Source organism: Salvia miltiorrhiza, chromosome 4 (assembly GCF_028751815.1).
Source record: "Salvia miltiorrhiza cultivar Shanhuang (shh) chromosome 4, IMPLAD_Smil_shh, whole genome shotgun sequence".
Taxonomy (NCBI): Eukaryota; Viridiplantae; Streptophyta; class Magnoliopsida; order Lamiales; family Lamiaceae; genus Salvia; species Salvia miltiorrhiza.
In genome coordinates this window covers 31,227,935-31,255,704 of record NC_080390.1, presented here as the reverse complement: position 1 = coordinate 31,255,704, position 27,770 = coordinate 31,227,935, and the positions used below count along the sequence as shown (strand labels likewise).

At 33.4% G+C, this 27,770-nt stretch overlaps 3 protein-coding genes across 4 annotated transcripts; all 3 read right to left on the bottom strand.

The window, feature by feature from the left end:
* Positions 1-5,282: 5,282 nt before the first annotated feature.
* On the bottom strand, positions 5,283-8,723 carry LOC131019900 (LRR receptor-like serine/threonine-protein kinase GSO1). The gene has a single exon (XM_057948520.1). The coding sequence runs from the start codon at positions 8,390-8,392 to the stop codon at positions 5,483-5,485; it is 2,910 nt and encodes a 969-aa protein (XP_057804503.1). The 5' UTR covers positions 8,393-8,723; the 3' UTR covers positions 5,283-5,482.
* Positions 8,724-13,612: 4,889 nt separating this feature from the next.
* Positions 13,613-16,767, bottom strand: LOC131019908 (uncharacterized). Of its 2 annotated transcripts, XM_057948531.1 has the most exons (5): positions 16,091-16,767; positions 15,633-15,699; positions 14,993-15,391; positions 14,131-14,471; positions 13,613-14,047 (listed from the first exon to the last, which is right to left on the bottom strand). In XM_057948531.1, exons 1-5 carry the CDS (start codon positions 16,172-16,174, stop codon positions 13,820-13,822), a joined length of 1,119 nt encoding a protein of 372 aa, XP_057804514.1. In that variant the 5' UTR covers positions 16,175-16,767; the 3' UTR covers positions 13,613-13,819. The 2 variants fall into 2 exon arrangements, with proteins under 2 accessions (XP_057804514.1, XP_057804515.1); XM_057948532.1 differs by lacking the exon at positions 15,633-15,699 and having other exon boundaries at positions 16,091-16,571.
* A 299-nt stretch (positions 16,768-17,066) lies between these two features.
* Positions 17,067-20,891, bottom strand: LOC131019911 (uncharacterized). Its single transcript, XM_057948535.1, has 5 exons — positions 20,616-20,891; positions 20,128-20,219; positions 19,573-19,712; positions 18,496-18,945; positions 17,067-17,844 (listed from the first exon to the last, which is right to left on the bottom strand). Exons 2-5 carry the CDS (start codon positions 20,152-20,154, stop codon positions 17,430-17,432), a joined length of 1,032 nt encoding a protein of 343 aa, XP_057804518.1. The 5' UTR covers positions 20,155-20,219; positions 20,616-20,891; the 3' UTR covers positions 17,067-17,429.
* Positions 20,892-27,770: the final 6,879 nt, after the last annotated feature.

The window sequence follows — 27,770 nt, the reverse complement described above, 5'->3', positions numbered from 1 at the left end:
TTTGTTTGAATATATTATAATAAAGTATTGTAATTGATACGATAATAACTAATCGAACCACCATTGCGTTATTAACGAAGTCGAAATAATTGTACTCAATCAAATAAAGTTAATAAATTATTTGAAATTAATTAGCGAATTTGAAAATAAAATTAACATATAAAACTATTTAACATATACTTGAGGGAAATTCAATTTAATTATTGTAAATAATTAAACACGATATGCCAATAAGACAATGAACTGCTATAGTGTATGTAACGAAGTCGATATAACTATTTGTTATAAAATTATGAGTTGTTAATTAATTTAAGTTAAACTAGTGAATATAATATATATATAAATAAATAAAATAAAGTGAAATGATTCATACGATTGGATTTCGGTCGCGTCACTATTTAACATATACTTGAATGGGAAAGAATGTATTATACGATGGCATTTTGCATTGTATTGAAATTAATTAGTGAATTTGGTATAGATAAAATTAAATTAAATGAATAATACGATTGGATTTCGCTCGCAAGTCTATTTAACATATACTTTATTTGAATGTATTATAATAAAGTATTGAATGCAATATAATAATAACAAAATGAAAATAATAATGTTTGAGTAATGAATTAATTATAGTCAATGAAATTAAGCTACAATTAATTACTGAATTTGAAAAAAACATAGATAATAAAATGAATCATACTATGGTATTTTGGCCGGATAACTATACGACATATACTTTATTTGAATGTATAATAAAATAGTATTAAACTGAAATATTTAACGAAGTCGATATGATTATTCGTTATAAAATTAATTTGTATCAATTAATTAAGTGTAGTTAAATTATTAAATATAATATAAAAATATACGTGTGTGTATATATATATATATATATATATATATATATATATATAAGAAGAGGTTCTAATAAAAACCTGTTTTAAAATGATAAATAGGAACCACATCTTAGCCTTTAAAATTGAAGATCTAGTGGATAAGATTAAGTTGGAAAAATATGCGCCCAACATGGATATAATTGTTTTAGATAGCGATTTTTTTAGTTTTTAATTAGTCAAAGGTTATATTTGTCTTTTACTATTTACTTAATTAAACCTAGATGATTAGTTAGTCGTGTGTTTCATTTTTTCGTTTTTAATCTTTTATTTTATGTTCTTAATTTTCTCTCATTCTTTTTCCAAGTCTTCTTTATTCTTCCATACTCTTAATATCCTATACTCTTAATATCAATTATTATTGAAGATAGTTGTAGCAGGTATTTATACACGATGAACACTGAAGTTATTTATTAATTTAGTTTTATTCTCAGTTTTAGTTGATTAATTTCATTGATTTATTTTGCGATTTTTTATTAAACGATTTAAATGTTGATTTGATTTTGAGGAAGTTCTTTTGCAGTGTTAATTATTATTCTTTCAATTGTTGTTCATAATTTCTACGAGTTGCATAATCAAATTATGTAGTTGCTTAATTGCATGGCAAAAAGTGTGTATTGCACAGAAGAATATGTAAACTGTATAGTTCAATGGATTTGTTACATTAGTATGTTCATTTATTTTTTTGATGATATATATATATATATATATATATATATAATAATAATAATAATAATAATAATAATAATAATAATAAAAATAAAAATAAGAATAGCCCATTCATGTTTTTAAAGTTTTGGGCTATTTTAATTATGACAAAATCACTCAAAATCTTATAAAAAATTCACCTAGGCGTTTTACCAAACACATACCGTGCACTCAAGTTCTTTAATTTAATAACTTACTTAATAATTTAAAATTGAAGTAAAAAAAAATAATTCCTTCATTATTTACAAGTATTAATCGTACTTAATTATTAGTGGAGGAAAAAATTAAAAAATCATCATTTTCGAAAAAAATAAATAATAGAATTTTCAAGAAAAATAATACGTATGAAAACAATCTACAATTATTTTTAAGAGAATCCTAAAATAAATGTAAAAAAATGAATAAAATATAATTGAAAAATATAAATAATATAATTTTTGTAACATATAATATGTGTGGAAGCAAATCTAATTGGTTTTTAGGAGAATCCCCATACTAAAGGAAACAAATAAAAAAAAAATACAATTTTCAAAAAAATAAAATAAAATTATAGAAGAAAAAAATAACAGAAACAATTAAAATCGAATATAATACTAAAAAACGGATGAGATAATTTTGGAAAGGATATTCTAATGAAAACAAATCAAAAAAATTAATACAATTTTCGGAAAAAAAAATTGGCTGAAAATAGAACCTCAATAATCGAACAAATTTAAAAGAAAACATAGTCAATTCATAAATTTTTGAAAAAAATAAAATAAAATTCGAAAAACAAATGAGATAAATTAAAAAAAAATATTTTCGAAAAAAAATATTTTCGGAACAATAAAAAAAAATATATGCAAAAATAATTACTATAGGATTATGTTTACAACAATTCATAAATTCGTCGGAAAAACATAATAAAATCTCAGAAAAAAATAAATAAATAATAATTCGAAAAAATCATAAAATTTTCACTTTTCAGAAAGAAAAAAAAAAACAATTTTCAAATAAACCGAAAAATAGGGAAAAAAAAAACTAAAATACAAGATAAATAGGATAAGATTAAAAGTAGTTGAGGAATTTAAGAAAGGAAATTTTAAAAGAAAAAAAAAATTCGAAAAAAAAATAATTCGAAAAAAATATATAATTTTCGTAAAAAAAGGCAAAAAAACGGCAAACATTATGGAAGAAACGAAAATACAAACAAAAAATAAGATAAGATTAAAAGTAATTGAGAAATATAAGGAAAGGATATTTTAGTAAAACCATAAATTAACAAAAAACCGGTTCAATCAAAAATCCATATAAAAACCGGTTAAAATCAAGGTGTCTAGACACCTTGGTGTCTGAAAATCACTACTCTTCTCAGAATACTTTTCTTTGAATCTTATTAAAATGTAAATTACTTTTTAATATTTTTATTAGTGATAAACGGGTATATATTGGTCCAATAATTCAGACCTGGTGGCGCATTTATAGTTGGGATTGGGACTGGTGTGAGCAAATTTTCGCTGACCGATAAAGTGTGGGCTTCATGTTATAAATTTATAATGGATACAAAAAATTAATTTGAAAGCTAGAGAAGGAAAATGAGATTTAATTTGGGCTATTTCATGCTTTTTTCAATTAATTATTTACATGGAGATAAAACAAGAAAAAACAGTAGAGATGTGATAAAAGAGTAATGCTAAAATTCTAATTATTAATTAATGTTAAGTATGATTTAGTAATTCAATTAAAAATTTATTAAAACTAATTAAGATTTTATAATCTTTAATTAAGATAATAATTACTATCTCTATCTACAAAATGTTTGGTCTTTTTAGCATTTTAGTCGGTCCATTCACAATAAGTGGGGTGTTTTCTATTTTGATACAAATTATTGTATTTTCAATCTTATACACATTCAATATTTATAAAAAAAATATCTTATAAACTATGAATTATTATTTAACAAATTAATTTTGATGGGTTGCTTTTTTCACTTATGTATATTTTTAATGATGGGTTGTTTATACACATTCAATAAGTGGGTTGCTTTTTTCACTTTATGTATATTTTTTTCACTTGATGTATCATTAGATTAGGTTGGCTCCGATACCATACCATATTAAAAATAGATATTTGGCCCAATCCTCCTTTAAAAGGCCTCGTAAGAAAGTAAGAAATAAGAGTTGTCTCACCATATAAAGTGGCTCATGCCACTATCTCCAACCAATGGGGGACACTTCAACACAATACATATCAACATTGATGGAGAGAAATAATTTTGATATAAAGTCCACACTATATCGTAATTGATGGCTGATCTAAAGATTTATTTACTTAAAATTTAGAGGATAGCCTGTAACTGTTTAATAATTTGGGCTGACAAGTTTATTGGGCCAATAATATGTATCGTTTAGCCCAATTTAAAATTGAGCTACGGTCACTTTTTTTTTATGTTTAATTTTTGAAAGGGTGAGCAACCAATATTATGCTCCACTCATATTTTTCTCAAAAAAAAAGTCCACTCATATTGGTGTGGACATCGTAGTCCATAAGCAAATGATTATTATGGTGTTATACCTAAACAATAAAATTCATGTCCGTAATAATTTCACTCTCTAATTTATGGTTGTAATTTGTAAAAATCTTGAACATATGATTATACGTCCGAATATCTACACCTAAATTAGATTTATGAAGTAGAAAATATCTCATTGAATTCCAATCTACCAACAGAGCCAAACTTTTCACGCGGGCGCAAATTAAAGGCTTTGATACACTTTGCAAGGACGGAGGAAGTATTTATTATTAAAAAATAAAAATAAAAAATGGAATTTGATTTATAAATACTCCAAGTTTTCTTATTTTTTAGTTTTGCACCCCAATTTTAAAATCTGTTTATAAATATTTGAACTTTGTATTTTTTTTTTTTTTTCTGATTTAGCACCGACGAAATTTTTACCCTCACATCGTTGCTAACATGGCAACTATATTGAGAGATAAGTTTGAAGTGCATAATGAAGCAGATAAATTTATTGTCAATGTGAGATTTATAACATCTAATTGTAGAGTTTGGGATGTCAGTGCGACTGTCATATCAGCCACGATTTGAGAGTAAAAATTCGCTAGGTACAAAATCAGAAAGAATATAAAGTTCAAGCATTTATAGACAGATTTTAAAGTTGAAGTACAAAACTATAAAATAAAAAAAGTTCGAGTATTTATATGCCAATATCCCTACAAAAATTGTATACTCTAACTTTAGATTAACTAACCCAAATAATTAATTATTAATACAAAAGTAATACTATAAAAATAATTATAAAATTAAATTGAATTAATGAATCATATTAATTATCTTAAAATTAGTATTATAATATACTCTCTGCGTCCCTGAAAAAAAATCTATTTTTATCATTTTCATACGTCAATAAGTAGTTCATTTTTATTTATAAATACTACCCTCACTTATTTACATATTCTATTATATATGGGCCTATTTATCCATTCACATACAATTAATCATTATTATATAATCGATATTCTTCATTATTCATTACTTTTATTAAAATCATTGTCGTCTCATTATAAAAATATTTTTTAGAGACGAGAGAAGTAATAAATTAATGTAATACACGAAAATTGAAATAAAAAATCTGATGTGTTAAGCAACCCTCAACAACGCCATGCATTATTAAATAGAAAAAATAAAAGGCAAATAAATCTGTATCCGCCATGAAAGAAGTATGTATATGCATTCTCGTTACACTTACACATGCATGCCAAAGTAAACCCTTATTAAGATCTTCGAAAGAATTGAATCTCGCAGACATAAAACCCTAGAAAACGAAAAATTGAGATCAAGAAAAAAGAAGCAAATTAAAATCACCACTCTTGAACTTCAATTATCACTTCTTCGCGCTTAACTTGAACTGAAGAATCCGCGTTGTATCCGAAATCTGCTTCGATTGCGACGTAACCAACGCCATGGAATTCGAGTTCCAAAACTGATGATCGCTGCTCTTAACGATCTCCTCTCCATAAACCCAATCCTCCTCACCCCCTTTCTTCCCCTCGAATCCGCCCTTCTCCGAGCAAGAAACCGCCACCTTCCGCCAATTCCACCATATCCGAAGCATGATATACATCAGGAACAGACAAATCAGAGTGGAGGTGAAGACAATGGCCACTATGATCCCAGCAATTTGGGATTCCGTAAGCGCGCGCAGCGATGATTCCGAGCAATTAGCCAATGGTGGGCCGCACAAACCATCATTGCCGAGAAAAGAAGTTAATGGAAATCCCTCAAATTTTGATAGCAATTGGCCGCGTAGATGATTTCCCGAGAGGTTGAGTCTGTGAAGACTAGACAATTTTCCCAACGAAGTTGGAATTTCACCTTCTAGATGGTTGAACGAGAGATTCAATCTTTCCAGCTTCATCAAATTCCCCAACGAAGAAGGGATTTCGTCGGATAACTGATTGAAGCTGAGGTCTAACAGGACTTGAAGCTCTCCCAGCGTGCCGATCTCCGGCGGAATTGCTCCGGAGAGGGCGTTTTCCGACAACCTGAGCTCGTAGAGCTTCCTGCATTGCTGGATCGTGGGAGGGATTCCACCGGAGAGATTGTTTCTCTCGAGGTTCAAGACGTTTAAGAGGTTTAGCTTTCCAATTTCTGGTGGGATCGGACCCGACAACATGTTGCTTCGGAGAGAAAGTTTGAGCAATTTCGAGCAATTCCCAATTTCCGGCGGTATATTTGCACTGAAACTGTTTGATGAGAGGTCTAGCTCACCTAGCTCTGTTATGCTCCCGAGCCACACCGGAATAGGCCCGGAGAGCTGATTGTTGCTGAGGAGAAAGTGCTCGAGGCTCGTTAAGCCGGAGAGGTCGGTCCCAAGCTGGCCGGTGAGATTGTTGAAGGATAGATCAAGAAGTTGGAGCTGCTTCATCTGGCTGAACTGAAGGGGAATGCTGCCGGTGAGAGAATTATGTGCGAGGCGGAGACGGATTAGGTTTGTGGATAATGTTGAAGGAATGCTGCCTGAGAAACTGTTGTTGGTTAAGTCTAATTTGGTTAGAGAATTAGAAACACTTAAAGGAGCAATGCTGCCACTGAGCCTATTATGTGAAAAGTTGACAATGCTGAGGTTTTTGAGGTGGTGGAGAGATTCTGGGATTGGCCCTGATAATGAGTTGTTGTATAGAGTGATGAGAAACAGCTCGGAGAGGAATCCGAACGTCGATGGGATTGATCCGGACAGCTTGTTATCAGCCAAGACTAAGCGTTGAAGCTTCCTGCAGTAGCCTAAACTGGATGGGATTGTGCCGGAGAGTTCATTCTGTCTGAGCAGCAGATTCACTAGGTTCTTGAGCTTGCCTATGGTGGGAGGAATCGAGCCCGAGAAACGGTTTCCAAAGAAATCTAGGTCTGCTAAGCTCGAGCAGTTTGTTAGCTCTCTTGGGATGGAGCCGGACATTTGGTTGTCATAGAGGTATAGAGCTGTGAGCTGCTGCAGTTTCCCAATTTCTGGTGGGATTCGGCCAGTGATCATGTTAGCAAAGAGGAATATAGTGTTTAAGTTGCTCATGTTGCCTATCTGAGGAGGGATGTTTCCTGTGAAGCTGTTGTTGTTGAGGAGGAGATCGGTGAGGCTCTGCATTTTGTCGATGCCGGGTGGGAGGGCCCCACCTATGGTGTTCCCGGAGAGGTCTAGTTGGTGGAGTGACGAGCAGTTTAGTAGCTGCACCGGGAAGCCACCGGCTATGTTGTTGTCAGCTAGGAAGAGCTGGCGCAGGCTTGAGTTTCTGATGCAGAGATTTGAAGGGATGCCGGTGAAGAAATTCTCAGACAGGACTAGAACTTCAAGATTCCTCAGATTTGTGTTGAGGAGGGTTATGTTGCCTGAGAGATTGTTTCTAGATAGATCTAGTATCTCGAGGTGTACTAGTCTGTTGAGCTCGACTGGGATTTCGCCTCCTAGCTCGTTTCCCTGCAGGTTCAAGTACTTCAAGTTCGACAAATGGCTCAGCTCGGGAGGGATTGCTTCGGACAGGCTGTTGTTGGCCAAGTTCAAGATTTGCAGTGATGGAAGAAGGCCTATGGAGGCGGGGATCCCGCCTCCAAATCTGTTGTTTGATGCAGCAAAGTTTCGAAGCCCCGTGCAGCCACTGATCTCCTCAGGGATCACTCCATCAAAGCTGTTGTGCTGCAGGTCTAGAGACATCAGATTCTTGAGATTGCCAATCTCTTTAGGTATGCTTCCATTGAAGTTGCAGTAGGCAAGGCCTAAGACTCTGAGTTCGGACAAAACACCGATATTTTGTAGGACTTGGCCCGTGAGCAGATTGTCTCCGATTCTGAGAACTTGCAGCTGTTTGAGAAGGGCAATCTGTGGAGGAACTGTGCCACTGATCGAGTTCGAGAAGAGGAGCAGTTCCTTTAGGTTTATGAGGTTTCCTATGTCTGGAGGGATAGGGCCAGAGAGGGAGTTGAGAGATAGATCAAGTGTTTCAAGAAAGGAGAGTTTTGAGAAGTGCGGAGAGATGGGTCCATTTAGGCCAGAATTTGAGAGGTTTAGTGATAGAATGTGGTTTTTGTCATCTGCACATGTGATCCCATTCCATGTGCACATGCTAGTTTTTTGCAACCAGCTGTTGAGGGCTCCGAGAGGGTCGATGAACTCGGACTTTATCTCGAGGAGCCAGTGTGAATCATCAGGTGTAGCATATACGAGACTGGGGTGATCGAGATCCAGGAAAGATATGAGGATTGTAAGGGAAAGAATTAGAGGCCAGAGTTGAAGTGTTGTTGTCATTTGGGGAATTTTGAAGATTGGTTCAAGATGGAAGGAGAGAAATGGTTGGAAATTATATAGTTTACATGGTTTGGGTTTTGAGGAAGGAAATGTTTGTTTAAGGTTGTGTTTATTCACTTTTTTACTTTAGGAGATTTTGCTAAAAGTTGGGATATTTTCATAGTTTGTCTTAAAACAATGATAGTAGTATGGAGCATGTTTTTCAATTGTGTTAAACAAGATAAGATGGTGCGAATGAAGAAAAGATAAAAGGTAGGGAAAGAGCTATGGAAGAGACCCACTAGACCATGTTTGGAAAAATTCAAAAAATTAGGTGGGGGTAACCCTAAGTCTTTTGGATACCTACAAAATCCCATTATATATAAAGTTGACGATGGCGGACACACTAGGAGGGGAAGGGACGCTTAAGCGGTTAACCAAAAATAAAATAAAAATTCTAATTTATTCTTATGAAATCGTCAAAAAGAGTATTTTTAGTAAAAGATTTTTTGAATTTATTCGTCTAAAAATTGTGGACCAAAAGAGATGACACGAGTTTTAAGAAAAAAAAATGCAATAGTTGTGTTTAAGTAGAAATTGAGTCTCACACTTTTTTGTAAATAGTGAGATGAAAAGTTTGTGTGGTCATTTCCAAATAAGAAAATACCACAATCTTCAGGGACGTCCCAATATAGTAATAAAGACGAAATTTTTTGGGACGGATAGAGTATTTTTGAACATGAATAAAACAGAAATAGTTGAGGTGGTCTTGAATGCAATCGGTTGCACCCCGCATCTTGATTTAAATTCGTATTCTGACTTGAACCGTATAAATGATATTATTTGGTTATATAAATGAGATTGTCTGTAATTGACACTATTCCGTTATACAAATGACACTAACCGTGTAATGACACTATTTGGTGCCTATAATTGTCATTATTCGGTTATACAAATCGACAATTACATTGTGACTATTGACTGGAAAATTTAGTGACATTTTGTATCATGTCACTAAATTACATAATTATAGTGACGACTATATTATGTCACTGCAAACATAAACTATTGTGACAAGCTTGAAACGTGGCTACAAATTTTAAAATATAGTGACAAAAATAAATTCGTCACAATTTAATCATATTCAATGGCAACATCATCCGTCGCTGCTGAAATAGAAATTTTATTAAAAAGAAAAGAAAAAAGAGAGACCAAAGACAAAGGAAACAAGCAAAAGCACCCGCAAGAAACCCCGGGTAACCAAAAAAAGAAACCAAGACTAAGAGAACATTTTAAGAGGGTCGTCCTCGTCTAAAACATCGTCATCTTCATCGTCCAACATATCGCCCCATTTTTTAGAGGCCACAACCGACATAGCATGGGCTGCATCGGTAGAGTTAGAGGAGTTGATCACAAAGTTTTGCAGAATCTGTCCTCTAGACTGAGCATACTTCACTTTATTCAGGAACTCCACAGGCGAAGAAGTGTCAAGACCAGGGCCCTGCACATCATCCGTCGCAATAATTAGATTTGCAGTGAAAATGTTTTTTCGTCGTCACTGTAGCTTTTAGCAACAGTTGATATAGCTGCGACTTACCGACGACCACAAAAGTTGTCACTGGGATGCTTTAGTGACGACTTTGGCACATATAGTGACAAAAACTGTCGCCACTAAAAGCCTTCTTTTTTGTAGTGTTACTTGTAGCTTTTTTTACACGGTGGCAGACCATGTGTTCAAAATGACGTCGTTTCGACGTTTGTGTTCCATTTTAATTAAATGATGTTGCCTCCTCCTTCTTTCCCGGTGAAGGGCGCAGCCTCCTTCTTCTTCTCAGACCTTCCACCCACAATTCTCTAAAATTTCAGAAACCTTTCTCCCTAAATCTTTAGCTCTAAGTCTCTCTGAAATCCCTTTCATGTCTCACGACAATAGCCCTAAATCACTCAACAATCAACAACCCCCATCTCCATCTCTATTTCAATTTTGAACTTTGGCGATGAGGGTTTCCTCCTTGGCTTTCCTTGTGCAGAGCGCCTCGAGGATCTCGACCGTGGCGCAACCTCGATGGCGCGGCTGGGGAAGAAATGCAGCGATTTGGTCTGGAGTAGTTCGATCTGGTGTACAAGGAGTTGAAGGAGGGGGTTGTGACTTGTGAGCTCCGGCAAGCTGAGATACGATTGGCGGAGGAAAGGAGGGGAAGATTCGGAAGATGTAGAGGTTGGTTAAAATAACACTATAATATTTTAAAATGTTATAGTATCATTTGTATAGTTGAATAATGTCAATTATAAGCAGTGTCATTTATATAACTGAATAGTGTCGATTATAGGCAGTATCGTTTGTATAATCGAATAGGGTCATTTACACGATTTGAATCAGGATACGAATTTAAGTCAGAATGCGGATTATGATCTAAATACAGGTGCAATCGGATTGCACCCCAACTTTTTGCCTAATAGTTTGAGTTAAAGGTTCATCCACGAAGTGCAAATTACTAAAATCATTCTGAAATGGCTATACGAGTATGTATAGATTGTCGTCGAATCTAATTTATTTGTTAATTTCACAAATTCATAAAAAGGCACAAAACAACAAAAGAATTGTAGAGAATTTATACAAGATTTGTTTGAAGTTGACTTTCAAGATATGAGGTCAGATGGAATTCTGCAATAGTCAACTTAATTGGTAGAAATCCATTATGTCCTTGCCTAGACAGCATTCTAAAAATGTCATCATAAGCAATATATAAGGGATGCAATCTAATTACTTAAAAGTTTAATAAAATTTAAGATTGAATAAAAATAAAATAAATTGGAAGAGTATACCCTAATTACAGGGAGGAAGCGTGTGCCTTTGTGATCCCTACTAGCTCAACCTATTCTGTTTTTATTCAAGATAGTCAAATATCCGAAATTCTGGTATAATTTAATAAATTCCTTCTATTGACAGATAATCCTCTCTTCTTTAACCAAATCTCACCTAATATCAATTTTAATAACGGAAAAAAACAGAAAACAAGAACTGCCCCCTTTTACTAATCCCTCAACACCATGCAACAAAACCTAAAACCAACCCGGCCCCATGTGAAACTGCTTTTATGCAATAACACAACACAACTAAGTACTCTCGCTAGGAAAATTAATTATGTTGAATTCTCATATTCGCAGGGGTACTTTAATTGACAACGGTGCCACAGTGAAAGTGGAGAAGAATGATATTGAGGTATCTCGTGTGAGTTCATGTGTATTTCTACATATAAACAAATCACATATATATGTGAGGACAAAATTTGTCAATTCCAAGAATACAATAAGGTTTGATACTGAGGTTACATACAATGCATGCATTACTTAGTTTATTTTTTTCAAGCTTTCATAGTTGCTTAGTAGTCCATAATTTTGGGCAGAAGCAGACACTTGGAATGGAAATGGAAATGGATCCCAATCACTTTTTCATGGACCAATATCACTATAATTACTTTTTTTTTTTTTTTCAACTTATTGGACATTTATCGCAAAAGAAAAGACACTTATTTGACATATGTCATCGGGGGTAAAAGTTGAATTAAACCACTACTTTATCCTTTTTCCTATTTTGTCCTCTTCCTTCTTTGGGGGGAGTTGTAAAACACTCGATAGCCGAAATGAGTTTAAACTTGACTACTTGATACTCGACTCAAGAACAATATGAATTAATTTGTTGAATTTAGTTCGACAAACGTAATGATCTCGAAAACCAGTCCGTCCCACTACAAGTGAGACCTTTTTTTTAGCACGAAAATTAAATATATATTTTATACTATATAGGTAAAAAAGTAAAAAAGTGTAAAATTTTTAGAAAATTAAAAAAAGTGTATTTTATATATAAGTAAAAAAGTGTAAAACTTTTACCCAAAAAGAAAAGAGTCTCACTTATCGTGGGACTGAGAGAGTATTTTATTGATTCATATATAGTCTCATAGAAGTGCAGATATACTCTACAAAATTATCTAGTATAAAAGTTCACGTGCAAAATCAAAATTGAATAAAAGTTCATGTATTTAGACGCAATTAACTCATAATAATAATATTTAGACGCAATTGACTCATAATAATAATATGTTAGACTCGACTCTCAACTCCATTCATTAAATAGTCTTAGCAAACATTTTTTGCTTGTCAAATAGAAGGATTAAGGAGAATTGTGGAATATTAGTTTGTTATCAAAGTAAGAGGGTGTAAATCAAATCAATAAATAAATAATATCTGGTCCAACAAGTAACTTCATGTGAGAGAATTTTTTCTTGTCTCCACCTAATACTGTCTTGTTATCAAATGTTCCATCCTTAGGAAAAACAAACAGAATGCAGACACAGGGATAATACCTAACTCTCAAATTTAAATTTAAGAATGTAACGAAGAGCATAATTGAGATTGACTTATCACTATCAAATAAACCAAGGAATGATAAATAAGATATAAATCCAAAGGAGAAGGTACAATTATTGATGCCTTGAGTATGAAATTTGTATGCTCAAATCAAAGAACATAGCTAACAGCTTATGTGGGAAAAGAACAAACAAAGAAGTCCAAATTCCCAATAAAAAAACTAATCCTTCATAATCTTGTTGCTTATTATAAGTGTATTTCTTATTTGGTTGAAAAATTGCATAATCTCCTCATCTCAAAAGGAAATTACTTTCGAGGAATGGGCTCAAATTTCACCAATAATTTCGAGTCGAGATATCAACTGCATGCATCTCCCCAAAAACTTAGAAAAAAACAAGAAAAAAAACAAATAAAACATTGGATTTAACCACTTAAGATGTATTTTCTGATAAAGACATGCGAAAAGCACATTTTCATTCAGAGAGCGTGTTCTGAAAAATACCAAATCATTTTCCTATCTGATGAGAGTAGGAGTTGACTTGAAAAAGTCAATAATTCACATAAAGAACAATCAATATATTCATATTTTGCAATCAATTCATAAAAAAGTTGACACTATGTGACACCTAATGCTCTAACTTTGCTGCAAGCTCTTCAGACTATACATACAACAACTTTACTCAGAGTTCAACTCGGCTCGACTAAAGCTCGTTCGAATATAATGTAAACATAGTCACTACTTCCACAATCGCTACTTAGAGGTGTGCTCTAAATAGCTTGTTGGTGATGAAACTCTCAAGCGAAGCCAAGAATCCTCGATTATGCAATTCAGAACAAGCCCCCCCCCCCCTCCGAAATAGGAAAAAAGCAGAATACCGGTATCTAACTCAGGTCGTTTCATTAGGCAATGGATCTATAAGAGATGTGCAGTTTACAGTAGACAGCATAACACTAAGTGTTTATTATCAATTTACACTTGTTTCACATAATCAGAGACTAACTTCATGTGCCTGTATTCCAACAAGTAATGAAGCGACAAAGTATCAATATTACCAAGAGATGATGGCGTGGTGGTGAAGTTCAGCTTTCCTCCATCTTCCTGCTGACCGCTGGCACGTCAAAATATCTCATGATGAAACTCGAGAGCGACCAGATGCAGATGACGCCAAGAAACTGGAGGATATTGAGAAGTGTGCTCAAAGAACTATTTATGGCCAGGTTGTGAGGCGTCATCTCAGCGCCTTTCACAGTGAAGGAGAGAGCCGTCACCAATTGCGCTGCCCTATTCAGTTGGTGCAACCTATAAACCTTCATAGTGAAAGGAATATATTTAATAATTTGCATCAATGGTTTGAAACAAACTAAGAGAATTAAAGTTTAATATGTTTTACTTGGAAGATTATGGGAATGGCAGGCCATGATGGTGAGGCGACATATCTCGCATACTGCTCAAACGCGAACTGAACAATGATCCCGACAAGGTATGGAGCCAGAGTTGCGGAAGCAGCAGGGCCGGTCCAAGGCCAGACGAAACCCATTGTTACTGTTGGGATTATAAGACTAAGCACCAATACGGCAACAGAAGAGATTCGGTCTCCAAAATGAGGAACAAGAATTTGGCTTGTTTCAGCATAGGTTGGTTCCTTGGGTCTCCTCAGACGGTCAATCAGGAGAAAGAAAACGGCAGTTCCACAGTAGAAAATGGCTTCCGTAAAGAATAATATTAGAAAGTCTGCAAACAAAACAATGAAAAAATATTACAAATCTCTATGAACCAAAACCCACAAAGTAACTTATATGGTAGCTATAAGAAGAGTTAGTACTGAATAGACACGACGAACAGAACTCCATGACTGTGAAGTCTTAGAACAATTTCCAAGATGTCATTACAATTACGATCATATGAGATATTTTAATGTGACAACTAAAATCTTCCATAGATAAGTAAATTGCATTTGCACTTGAACTAACATATAACATAGTCTTGCAATATGCCAACAATCATTGGGACAAAAAGAAGACTGATTCGAGCTAAGAATCTAAAAGTGTCCTATCAAAATTAGCTCAAATAATGTATTCAATTCCAACAAATCCTTTTAGAAAGAAACCGCTTCAACTCATATATGCGGTACTATCATTGCCCCTTCTTATGAACTGCATTTAGGTTTAAAACTGACTAGCAGTCCATTCAAGTATTGTCAGCAATTAAAAGAAAGAAAGAAGAGTTTAACAAGAAACATAAATTTTACCTACCGGTTAATAAGGAATCCTCAAATATCGAAGATATTATCTTGCGTAGGTAAAGTGAAGGAAAGACAAACGATGCAACGAGGACAGTGGGACCAACAAGCCACAAAAGACTACTTTGATCTTTTACAGGGCCAGGAAGAATAGCTTCATCATCTCTTCTCTGCACGCGTCCATGAAAAGAAATAAATCCTGGTTTTCCCGCAGCTCTATCAATATGATCATAGGAATTATTTGAGGAGCCACTGTCTTCAGCACTAGAGCCCTGTCCTTCCTGCTCGAAATCATCTCCTTCAAGCTCACCGACTGATTCTTGATCTTCGGAGATAGCAAGGAGATTGTGCCTCTTTGACAAGGTTTGTTTTAGCGTTAGCTTTCCATGCATGAGCTGGCACGGCTTAACAACTTGCAAATAAGAAGAGGAAAAAGAAAATCTCTGTTAACGAGCCTTCATGGTCCAACATATGCCTTCAGATATCAATGTTAATCAAAAGTAACCAATTCAATGCTTCAATGAGTGAGAGCCCCACCAATATACCACGATACTTTTCAGATATGTGGAAATTTAATAAGCATTTGGCAAGTTCATTAACGCATTGATGCTTACAATGATACAACATATATTCACTAAGTATATGAAAGCTACCTTTACTATTGCTCAAAATTTGTATATCGAAATGTTGCCTTCCCAACAGTCCTTTCTTCGAGCTCAGCTGGAACCGACACAGCTCGATCAGAATTCGCAGTTAGAACAGGAAGGGAAAACAATGTCTTCCACCAACCAACAACTAAATAACTAATTGAGTTGGAATATAATCAGAAATTAGGTGTATTACTACAAGAATGGCTCTACTCTCCTAAATCTGGCTTCATATAAAGTAGCTCCACTCTAAATTCATATGAATTCCACAGTCAAATTTTGATAGATTGTTTACTCTCCCGAGTCAAATTAACACAACACCAAGTAGAACAGTCCTCATAAAAATAAAATTAAAAAAAATAAGAAATCAAAATTGGATTACTACATTGTGAAGAATTAAACAGAATGCAATATAAACTGAATAATTGCTAGAACAAAAGAATCCATAAAAGCACCCCGCATACCTTGAGCAGCTTTCCGTTTCTTTGAAAAGGTGAAGAAAGATACGCAGACACACAGGAGAATGGGGAATTAATCTTGAACGCCATTCTTTCTCAACAAGCAAGAGAACAATGGTATTTGCCGTTGCTGCCTGCTGTCACTCCTAAAAACTAAAAAAGACACGATTTTTTTTATCAATTAGCGGAAACCCATTCCTTCCGAGCTAAATTCGGGGTACCCAGGTAAGAATTAGGAGAATTTGAGGAGGGGGTTTTGGTTGAAAAACGGCTGCTTTGTTTCTTCCTGGGATTTTTCTTTATTGCATTGTTTTAAGGTTAGAAGATTGTGGGGGAGGGAAATTTGGGAGAGAAGGAAACTAAAGTTAAAAGATCGGAATTATAGCTCGATTCGAATTCGTTTTTCTAATTTTTCTGTCTAGACGCAACTCGCAACTCAAATTTAACTAATTGTTGAGTTCTACAAAATATAGAAATTATAGCCTAATATATCTGATTATTATCAATTAAATCAGTAGTTGATATGAACCGAACTTGAATAATATTTTCACTTAATAGGTCCAAGCCCCGACCATTCTATTTTTCTTTTTCTTTTTTTAATAACGAGGAAAATTCGATAAAAGAAATTGTATGATGAATCTCAATTTAAGAATTGAAATGGACAATGTTTGATACTACCTTGAATTCCAACTCACTAGTTCGATTCGTGTCACGATTATGGCACCACAAAATAGCTCTGATCACAAATTTCTAAGAAAATTGAAAAAAAAAAAATACCAAATTATTATTTCATCATGACATTAGAAGCCGATATATAACCTAAAATTAACCCCTTTTTGGTTGGTGTTGCTGCTACGTCTACGCACAAGCAAATCAATCATAACCAAGAACGATTTGGCAAACTTGAGCACAAATCTCAAATTCAAAACTATTCTAGCCCAACCAGTCTTGTGAAGTTGAAAGATAAAACAATGTATCAAGATTTATCAAAATTTGAAATATCAATGAATAATGGGATCTTACTATAACTGCTGATAGTAAAACTCAGGTGCATTTAAAACAGATTCATATCATCAGATATGTGTTAATATAGGAAAAAAAAAAAAACATTACTATCAGCCACAGACAAAACAACCTAACCGCCAGAGGGAAAAAGGAGAGGCTGAATACAAGTATTCACCCGCCTACACGTCTCCAATTGGTCGAGGGAAGAACCCCAATTCAAAAGGGGGCTCAATGGAGAGGCCTCCGTGGATATTTCACCTTCATGGAACGAACTAAGCCACAGGAAGCGAAGATAAAAATCTCATGCCTTTTGGACAAATCTCTTAAGGAGGAGCCCGAGCTATATTAGATTGGCCCTCTTCAAAAACCTGATTGTTCTGCAGTAATAGGGCCATATAGATTCGACAAAATCCAGGTATTTCTCCACCAACCACCCTTGGATTTCCTTCAATTTCCTCTTGGTCACCTCCTTGTAGTCCATATTTTTTATGTCAATGAGAGGTTGCCATATATATTTTTGCATGACTTCTTTTAGCTTACCACGAAAAAGGTACTCGTGTACCAGCATGCAGTAGGCCGGCAGGTTCTTGACAATTTTGACAGTTTGCATGAAGCTGAACACGTAGAGACTGCATATTCCTCGGAGCATCTTCACATAGAGAGCCGCAACTAGTGGCCCAAGAATCCATAGGGGAGTTAATTCTTTAGATACTTCTGATCCGTATACAAGATTAACTGCCAGGTACAGTGGTGTGCTGCAAACATAATACAGCAAGTCATCAACAATATGCAGGTGTCACGACAGTAGTAATCATAGCAGATAGTAGGTTTTGAGAAACTGAGAGTGCTGCTGTCTCCTATATTGACCTCCTGCTTGCAACTAGAACAATCAATCAAGCATCACAAAGAGGAAGCCCAATGCAGACAACAGGCCATAAGAAAAGAAAAATAAATTTGATAGAGCACATTTTCAAACATCTTGGCTTTTGGGAAGCTCGGAAGATGCTATGTCTGTTTCTTTGAAGCCCACAAGACCTAGTCAAACTAAGGGCATAACAATCTGATTGAGATAATCCACAAACAAAGTAGCCGTTAGGAACAACAGAAACAAAACACGGACAAACAATTCTAAAACCAAGTCTTCATATTAATAGTGAAAACCATCTCTTGCAACATTATAATCATAAACACATTCATAAAGATTGATAAGCCATGCCCCCTACTTCTAAGCACCAACATCAAAGCCCAAAAATCAAACTAATAGCATTTCTTTGCTAGCTAAAGAAAAAGGAAGTGCACACACAGCCACACAAGCACATAGGTCTGAGACCAGCCCATGAACACACCTCCATGGCCCCTGCCACTCTACACACACACACACACAGAGAACAAATGACTATACTTACAACATTAACAATGGTATCTTTATTGTTGGATCCAAACTCAGAAAGTAGCACCAAGCCTCCTTAAAAACTTCACGTCTTTCATTATTTTGCACGGCAGTTGACTCTTCTGGGGTTTCCTCAGATGGTTCTTCTAGAGCTCTTTCCACTGGTTGCGTTCTTAGTGGGGTACGCAATAACATCAACCAGTTCTTAAAGAGTTTTTGTATAGCCAAGGACCTGGTTGTTGTCTCATCTTCTGCTGTATAAGTGGCAGGCACAACATTCTGTACATTTGAAGATTCCACAAAGGATTCTTCACTCTCATGTTGTAAATAAGAAACTTTAATGGGATTCTTTAGGGACTTTGAGTCATTAGCTCTGCCACCCGAATCATCATGTCGACTGCCACCTTTAAAAGCTGATATTTTAGATAATTTTGACTTTGGTCCAAGAACAAAAGAAGCTCCTCCACTGTGCAAGATGTTTAATCAGTTTCATAATGAAAGAGGCAAAAGTCAAAGAAAATGATCAAGTATTGAACTTGCCATAAACACCTACACATTATCATGGATAGTAAATATCATAAACAAAAGGTATAAGTTCAAAATCAAGAGTTGTTGAAAGTCAAGCAATATCAATAGTTGATGAATCCACACAATATGTACATCACAACCAAAATGGCTTGCTGATTATGCAAGTGGCATGCCTAAAAAGTATTGACGCAAGTGAAGACGAGGTTATTAAATCCCTCATGGTAAAAATAATATCAACTGTCCCTTCTTGAGAAATCCAGTGCCATCAATTGTTGCCCAGTTGAAATGTTCGTCTATATGTTGTCATTTAAAGATCCATTAAAAATTCTTGAAAGTATATATACATGGAAAGGAAAAAAGATAGGGGTGCAGCAAGATGATGTTCATAAATCAGTAATGTTGCAAACAGCAATCCTTCCATATCCCGAGTTCAAGCAACCAATAAAATCCGGTCCTCTCTCTACTCACAAAACCATAGGATGCCTCAGATATGCAGATCATGGCTAATAAAGATTGATTTGATATAAAATTCCCAAATTACATCTACGATAGAAGTAAATCTCACCTTGAACATGATTTGCATTTTAAAGAGATTAATTTATCTTTTCTCCCAACTGGAGGGACTGGGACTGAGGGCAAAAGGTATTTTAGTTGGCTCCCTCTGCACCGTGCTGAGGGCACACGAGGGAAACTGCTACAAGAACCCTGATTAAAATCAAAAATCACCAAGAAGAGTCAATTGGAAAAATGGATATCAAAGACCTGATGTATAACAGTATAAGAAGATAAGGATAGATGACAACAAAGTTGATAAAGCAAATGAGAAGTAAAAGGTGATAAATATGTCGCATAATTTTGAATCAGGTTTCTATCAGGCCATATCGTCGGGATGATAATACTCAATCATTACGAAGACCAAAACACAAATGATTTTACATTAAATATAGTAACTTGACAAACATTTGATGATCTAGGACAGTCAAACATTTGAAGGCAGTTTCTAGCAATTAATGCATCTCAAAATCATCCAATACTAAATTATCCTAACACTTTCCACCAACAGCAGTAAAATTGATTGCTCAATACCCATTTATCTACAGAAATTCTGGACAGTATTTACCTGCAGCTGAAGTGTTGCTAATGCCATCGTCTATGCATTAAGCATGCAATAATTTCCCACTAAGCCCATGTTTGCACAAACAATAGAACTCCCTGAAATTAAAAGGCAAATAAGTAAATGTTTTTCTTGTACATTATATGATAAAAACCAATCAATGCATTCATAAATACCACATATCTAACATTAGAAATCCACTAAACGAGAAAGATCCCAACTTCATAAACTTATAAGTAATTTATTCAAAAGGAATGATAAAATATGAAGCAAACACTTTGAATTGGGGAAACAACCTTTGCCCATTTTCAATAGCACGAGATTATCATAAATTTTTCTTACAAAATTGCTAGGCGTGATCCCAGGTTTTGATTTTTACACAATCAAACAAAAAGACGCCGGCTTATTTGTGGATATAGATTACATCCATATACATATATGTGTGAATTATACACGCACACAGAGAAATATAAGGGCAGAGAGAGAAGGCCTACAATAAACTCTGAGGCGGTGAGATGAATTGCAGAGATTGTGATTTGTGGGTGAAGTCAGAAGAAAAAGCTTCGCCAAAGAGGTTTATCCTTGAGATAGAATTTGCAGAAAGAGGGGAGATTTGGATAGACTATACAGTCAATAGAAAGGGCGAGGTCAAATTTGTGAAATTAGGGTTCTTCGGGCCCTTTCTTTTCTTCGAATTTATGTGCAAATTTTACGGATACATATATGTACGCGTTGCTCAAAAAAAAAAAAAACGCCTTTATAGGTATATGTATATTTAGTAGCTGTGTGCGTGTAAAATTAATATGAACCTCAAGAATTCTACGATGAAATAAATTCTTTTCATTACTGGGGCTAAACTAATAAACGTCTCAGAAGAGTTTACTATTAAAATATAAATTTATGAAATTATCAATGTATTTTTTGTTTCATGAATTTTTTTCACTAAAATAAAGAATTTAATGAAATTATTTTTAAGTAAAAAATTATATCTTATGAAATTTATATGTAAGCAGAGTTTCGATCCAAAAAATATTAAAAGAGAAATTGAAACCATTATTTGAAACGTAACTATATTACATGTCTGTTGTTGGAATTAGTAATTAAAAAAATAAGAAAAGAATAAATTAGATAATATCACTAATGGTTTAAACTTTAAAAGTTTGAATAAATTATTAATTTTACAATTACCTCATAATCTATCGAAAATTTCACCATACACCACGTTAGTTGTTGCGTCTTGTGTGTGATCTCTTTTTTTGGTGACTTTTGAGATTGCCGCGTAGAGTTGTCCATAAGTAAAAATAGGTTTCGATGGGAATAATCATACATTTGAAAGAAATTATCAATGACTTTTATTTATTGTCGACATAGCTAAACAAACACTCATAGAAAATTGCCTTCTTTGGAAGTTTGGAACCGAATTGAAAATTTAGCGAGTTGCGATGAAAATGTAATCATTCTAACTATAGAAAATTTCTTGTGCGTATTTTTTTTTTCCTGAAATGAGTTTGCATTCACTTACATGTTCCCCAAGTTGAGTTACTACCAGTCTAGTGCCATTGCAAAGCTTATTAGATTGATCATAGTTTTTAGAAGTGTGATTATGCATTTCTCTTTCAATTTAATCTCATGACTCGACAATCCTGAACACTTGATCGTGTCGAGATATTCAACTGAAAATACTTGTTCATCGATGTCAATTTGTCCATCTTCTTTGCAAATGTTGTCTGAACTTAGGTAAACCCTTTCTTTGATGGACATTAGAGACATAGCGTAATCATTTATTGTATGAACCATCTCATTAGGGGCTAAGATAGCTCTATTCTTGAACATTTCTATATCAAATGCATTATTAATTATGTTATGGATATAGATAATTTTTTCTTGATTTGTGAAATATAATGAGTTTTAGATATTTCATAGTTTTAGATATATACTGATGTTTAGATATTTAATGTTTTTGTATATGGAAACTAATTAAATTTTTTTTTAAAAAAAGAAAGAATAAATGAGAATTGAGGAAAATTAGTGTTATATGACGTCACATAGGATAAAATTTATTTTGTCGCAATATTAATATAATGATTTTTAGATATTTAATGATTTTTAGATATTAAAATTGATAAAAATTTAGAAAAAAAATAAGAATGAATGAGAATTGAGGAAAATTAGAATTGAGTAATTAGAATGAATGGGAATTTATAATCCGTCATCTCCATAAATGAATATTAGCGGATAGTGCATTGGAAGATTGAAATGACTAAATTCATTCAATCGTATAAGTTCACTAGTGCTCTTTTGAACAATGGAATCAATTTATTTATATTTGATGGAATAAATGTTAACAATTGAATTTAATAGTTATTATATATATATATATATATATATATATATATATATATATACATATATAGGGTTAGGTTCAATGAAAAAAGCCTAAATGTAAGAAAGAAGAGAGAAGTAATCTCATCCGTTGATCTTATCCAATCCAACGGACATGATTTATTCACGCCATGTTCAACGGATTTTTTCGTTGAACATTCGTGAACATATACAATATTTTTGGGGGTTTTGGGTTTCGACCCCCCATATGTTCAACGAAAAAATCCGTTGAACATGGCGTGAATAAATCATGTCCGTTAGATTAGATAAGATCAACGGATTAGATTACTTCTCTCTTCTTTCTTACATTTAGGCCTTCTTCATTGAACTTTAGCCTACATATATATATGTATGTATATATATGGTAGTTCAAATAAAAACCATTTTATTGTAAGAATTTAGAACTAATTATTTTTCCATCTTAACGGAGATATGATTAAATCCTATTTCAAAGGTTATTTTTTAAGATCAACTATGTTGTGATTTTTAAGGGATTTATAGTCTTTTTCTATAGTAGTTTTTTATTCCTAATATACAGTAGGTATTAGAGGCAAATTAAAATATAATAAATTTTAAATCGTGTCCATTAAAGTATTATTGATTAAGGGTATAGATTAGTTCTACATTCTTATCTTAAGGGTGATTTTTATTTTAACCCAATTAAAGTATTATATACGTAGGAACCTAAATTGGTCTGCCATGAGGTCGAAGATAATTTTTTAGGGAATATAAATAGAATTAATAATATCAAAGTCATATATATTAAATTAAAGTAAATCAAGTATGTTTTTAAATTGAAACTGGAGAGTTGGATATCATGAAGTATAATATTACAATAATCATTACAACCTCAAAATTACAAATATATGTATTTTCTATTTTTGTGTATGGACGCAAATAAAATTTTATTGATCAGAGGAATACTAATATAAAGATTTTTAGATATTTAATAGTTTGTAGATGTATAAAGATTTTTAGATATTTAATAGTTTGTAGATATATAATGATTTTTAGATATTTAATGGTTTTTGGATATGGAAATTGATTAAAAATAAAAATGAATGAGAATTGAAGAAAATTAGAATGGAGTGATTGTACGACGCCACGAAGGATAGAATTTATTTTGTTGGAATATTTATATAATGATTTTTTAGATATTTAGTTTTTAAATATATCACGATTTTTAGATTTTTAATGGTTTTTAGATATAGAAATTGATTAAAATTTAGAAAAAAAAATAAGAATGAATGAGAATTGAGGAAAATTAGAATAGAGTGATTATAGGATGCCACGTAGGGTAGGATTTATTTTGCTTCAATATATATATATATATATATATATATATATATATATATATATATTGAGGAAAATTAGAATGGAGTGATTGTACGACGTCACGTAGGATATAATTTATTTTGTTGGAATATTTATTTAATGATTTTTTTGATATTTAGTTTTTAAATATATCTTGATTTTTAGATTTTTAATGGTTTTTAGATATAGAAATGGATTAAAATTTAGAAAAAAAATAAGAATGAATGAGAATTGAGAAAAATTAGAATGAAGTGATTATAGGATGACACGTAGGATAAGATTTATTTTGCTTTAATATATAGATTTCGATTGTAAATTTTTTATTAGAAAAAAATGAATAAGAAAAAATAAAAAAATACTCCCTCCGTCCCTGAAATGGCTTCCTCTTAGGGGACGGCACGGGTTTTAATAAAAAGTTGTAAAGTGTATTGATAGTGGAGAAAAAATGATATAATTATTATTGGAAGTTGTGAAAAGTGTTATAATTAGTATTGGAAGTGGTGAAAAGTAAGAATAAATAAAGTATTATTAGTGGTGGGGTAGGTTTCCAAAAATGGAAAGAAAGAAAGAGGAAGTTATTTGGGGGACGTCCCAAAATGGAAAAAGAGGAAGTTATTTTAGGGACGGAGGGAGTATTATATATTTTTTTTATCATATGTTTATTAAAAATGAAAAGATGAGAAAATATTAGAAATATTTTTACAATTCTATATATCTTAGGATAATATTATTCAACATTGAAGAGAAATTGATTGAAAAATTGGCCGCGCGAGAAAATATTCCATCTTGTCCGAAGAAAATTTTCCATTATACTCCATCCGTCCCACGAATCTTGATGCATTTCAACAATTAGCTAAAAAATAAGGGTTCTTAATTATACTTAATTATCATTTTTCTACTTTATTATATACACACTTCTACTTTATCACTTTTTTTTTTGATCGAGTACTTTATCACTTTTCTACTTTATTATTTACACATTTAATACATTAATCTACAACTCCTTAATCCCCTTGTCGAAAACAAATGCATCAAGATTCGTGGGACGGAGGGAGTAGTAAACATGTAAAAAAAATGGTTAAAAATGGGTGAAAATATATTTTCTCTCTTTTTCCATCAAAGTAAATGCACCCTCACTCAACATAAAAACTCAAGTATACTTAGGGGGCTGTATTAGTTCAAGACTTTAATAGATTTCTGCAGACTTTTAAAGTCTGGTGTATTAGTTCAAGACTTTTAAAAGTCTATGAAAATCTGGGTGTATTCGTTCAAGACTTTTAAAAGTCTATGAAAATGTGGGTGTATTCGTTCAAGACTTTTAAAAGTCTATGAAAATCTGGGTGTATTCGTTAATCTATGGACTTTAAAGTTGGAATGACTTTCATTGATTTCGATGAAAAAATAGGCATGAACAAATCTGAATGCACACCACGAGAATTCACAAATCCGGCAAAATCCCGCGCTCGCTGGGTGCCAGCGTCCGCGGCCAAGAAGCCAACGGCCGCTTGACCCTAGCGCTCGTTTGGCCGCGGACACTGGACCCTAGCGCTCGTGGCAAACGGGGAAAAGATGAAACCAATATCAAAATTGATCACCTGGCAAAGTTGCCTTTTCCTTCCCCAACTATGTAAATGAAGTAGGCCCTATCTACTAGGAAAAGAAGTGATAGGTAGCAGTAACAGATACTATAAAAAATATTGTATCTAAATATTAATAGTTGCCCCACTCATACATATTAAATGAAGTTGCCTTCACAAGGACTCAATCACCTCGGCAAAGTTGCTCATATGAAAAATATTAATAGTGTATCTAAATTATATTATAGTGTATCTAAATTAAAATAAATAATGACCCCTATCAGAGTAACTATGACAATATAGCATCATCTGGATATAAACACATAGCTAGGAGTACAATGAATTCATCAAGTGGCCAGCGGTTGCTGGGCTTCAGCGAGCGCTGGGTCTCAAACGCTCGCGTGAACCCAGTGCTCGCGGGGCCTGCAGCGCTTGCGTGCTCGCAACGACCGCTGGCTTTGGGGATTTCAATTCCGAGAAAATCACGGCAAATTCTTGCTAATTCATTAAAAATCCGACCAAGAATTCATTCAAAATCATGAAGAATCCATGAGAATTCTATAGACTTTTAAAATCCATGGACTTTTAAAATCTACATAAATCTTGAACTAATACACCCCCTCTTAGTCTCATGAATGAGACGGATCTGATCCGTGCCTCGACCTGCGCCTCGAACTCGGTGCTTTGATATGTATCCCATCCCCACCATAAACCTTAATATCAGTCGCATTTCCCCTTCCCCTTTTTTTCTTGCTTTCTCTTCCTCTTCTCGCGATTCTCGCTGCCGTCTCCTGCCTAGCTGTTGTCTCTTGCCTCGCTGGAGTAAGAGAAAGACAAGGCCACCAGAAACAACAGCAGCATCAAGCGGCTCTGAAGAGAAAACATCAATTTTCAGGCCACTATCGTGAAATCGGAAAAAATGAGGAATCAAATAAGAATTTATGGAGAACTGTTTCCTCTGTCGGCACAAACTATTGCCAGGCAAAGACATCTTCATGTACAAGTAGGTTTCCTCTCTCTCTCTCTCTCTCTCTCTTAATTTTCCGCATATTATAATTCATGTTACACTGCAATTTTTTTATTTATTTTTATGTACATATTTGTAAATGAGATAGGGCATTTTGCAGTGTGGAGTGCAGGAACAAACAGATTTTCATGAATGAGAAAGAGATCTGCAAAAATAGTGGTTGTACGTTGGAGTACACTCGTTCAGCGACTGCCACGTCGTCATCTACATTTTCTTCGTCGCCATCGTCTTCTAGCAGCGATAAGAGGGTGAGAGCTCGGGCAACAAATGTGTTTGCGTATTGAAGTGTGTTTTTCCATTTCTTTTACATGATTGGGTTGCTCATTTGATTTTCTGATTTCATGGAAATTTTGATTGCTTTTGATTTGCCTAAATTTTGTGTTCAATTGCCTGTGATGGTAGCTAGTTATTAGAGTGTTGGTGTTATAGTCGATGTTGAATTATTTTTGAATTTTCATTCTATTCAGTATACAGCTAAAGAACATTGGAATTTAGTGAATGTATCAATTTATGAACTTTTTTTTATTCAGTTTTACTGCTTTTTCTTCGACTTATTTGGTCAAATACTATAGTCGTAATAAAAAGTAATTATTGATACGAAGAAATGTAATATTTCAAAAATATTACCTTTATTGACGACAATTGTTATTTTTATTCACGAAAAGTTATACTTTTAGTTATTCAATCAAATAATTATTATCACAATAAAAAGTAATTATTGATATGAAGAAACGTAATGTTTCAATATTACATTTTTTCACGTCAATTATTTTTTAAATTCACTAGATGTTGTACTTTTAATTATTTGGTCAAGTAATTATTGTCGTAAGAAAAATAAATTATTGATATGAATAAATGTAATATTTCAAAGTTATTACCTTTTTCACGAGTCGTTATTTTTAATCACGAGAACTTGTACTTTTAGTTATTTGGTCAAATAATTATTGTTGTAAGAAAAAATAATTATTGATATGAAGAAATGTAATGTTCAAAAAGCTTAAATAAATGAAAAAATAGAAAAAATAATGTTGAAAAGAAAAAAAGTAGAAAAATAGAAAAAAAAAATGCTAAAAAGAAAAACGGGGAAAAAAAAACCAGCATCATTTAGTGTGTTTTAACCCTGGTGTTGTAAGTTGAATGTGATACTTCATCATTGCATCACACCCTTCTCTCTGTATTTATTTAGGAAAACAAGTACTCCCTCCGTCCGCCAAAAGTGGACCACTTTGGCTGGGCACGGAATTTAATAAAATTGGTGATAATTTTGATGTAGTGCAGAAAGGGTCCCTCCACTTTATGAGATGTGTGGTTGAGATTGAATTTGGGGTGATTTTTTTGTAAATAAAGAG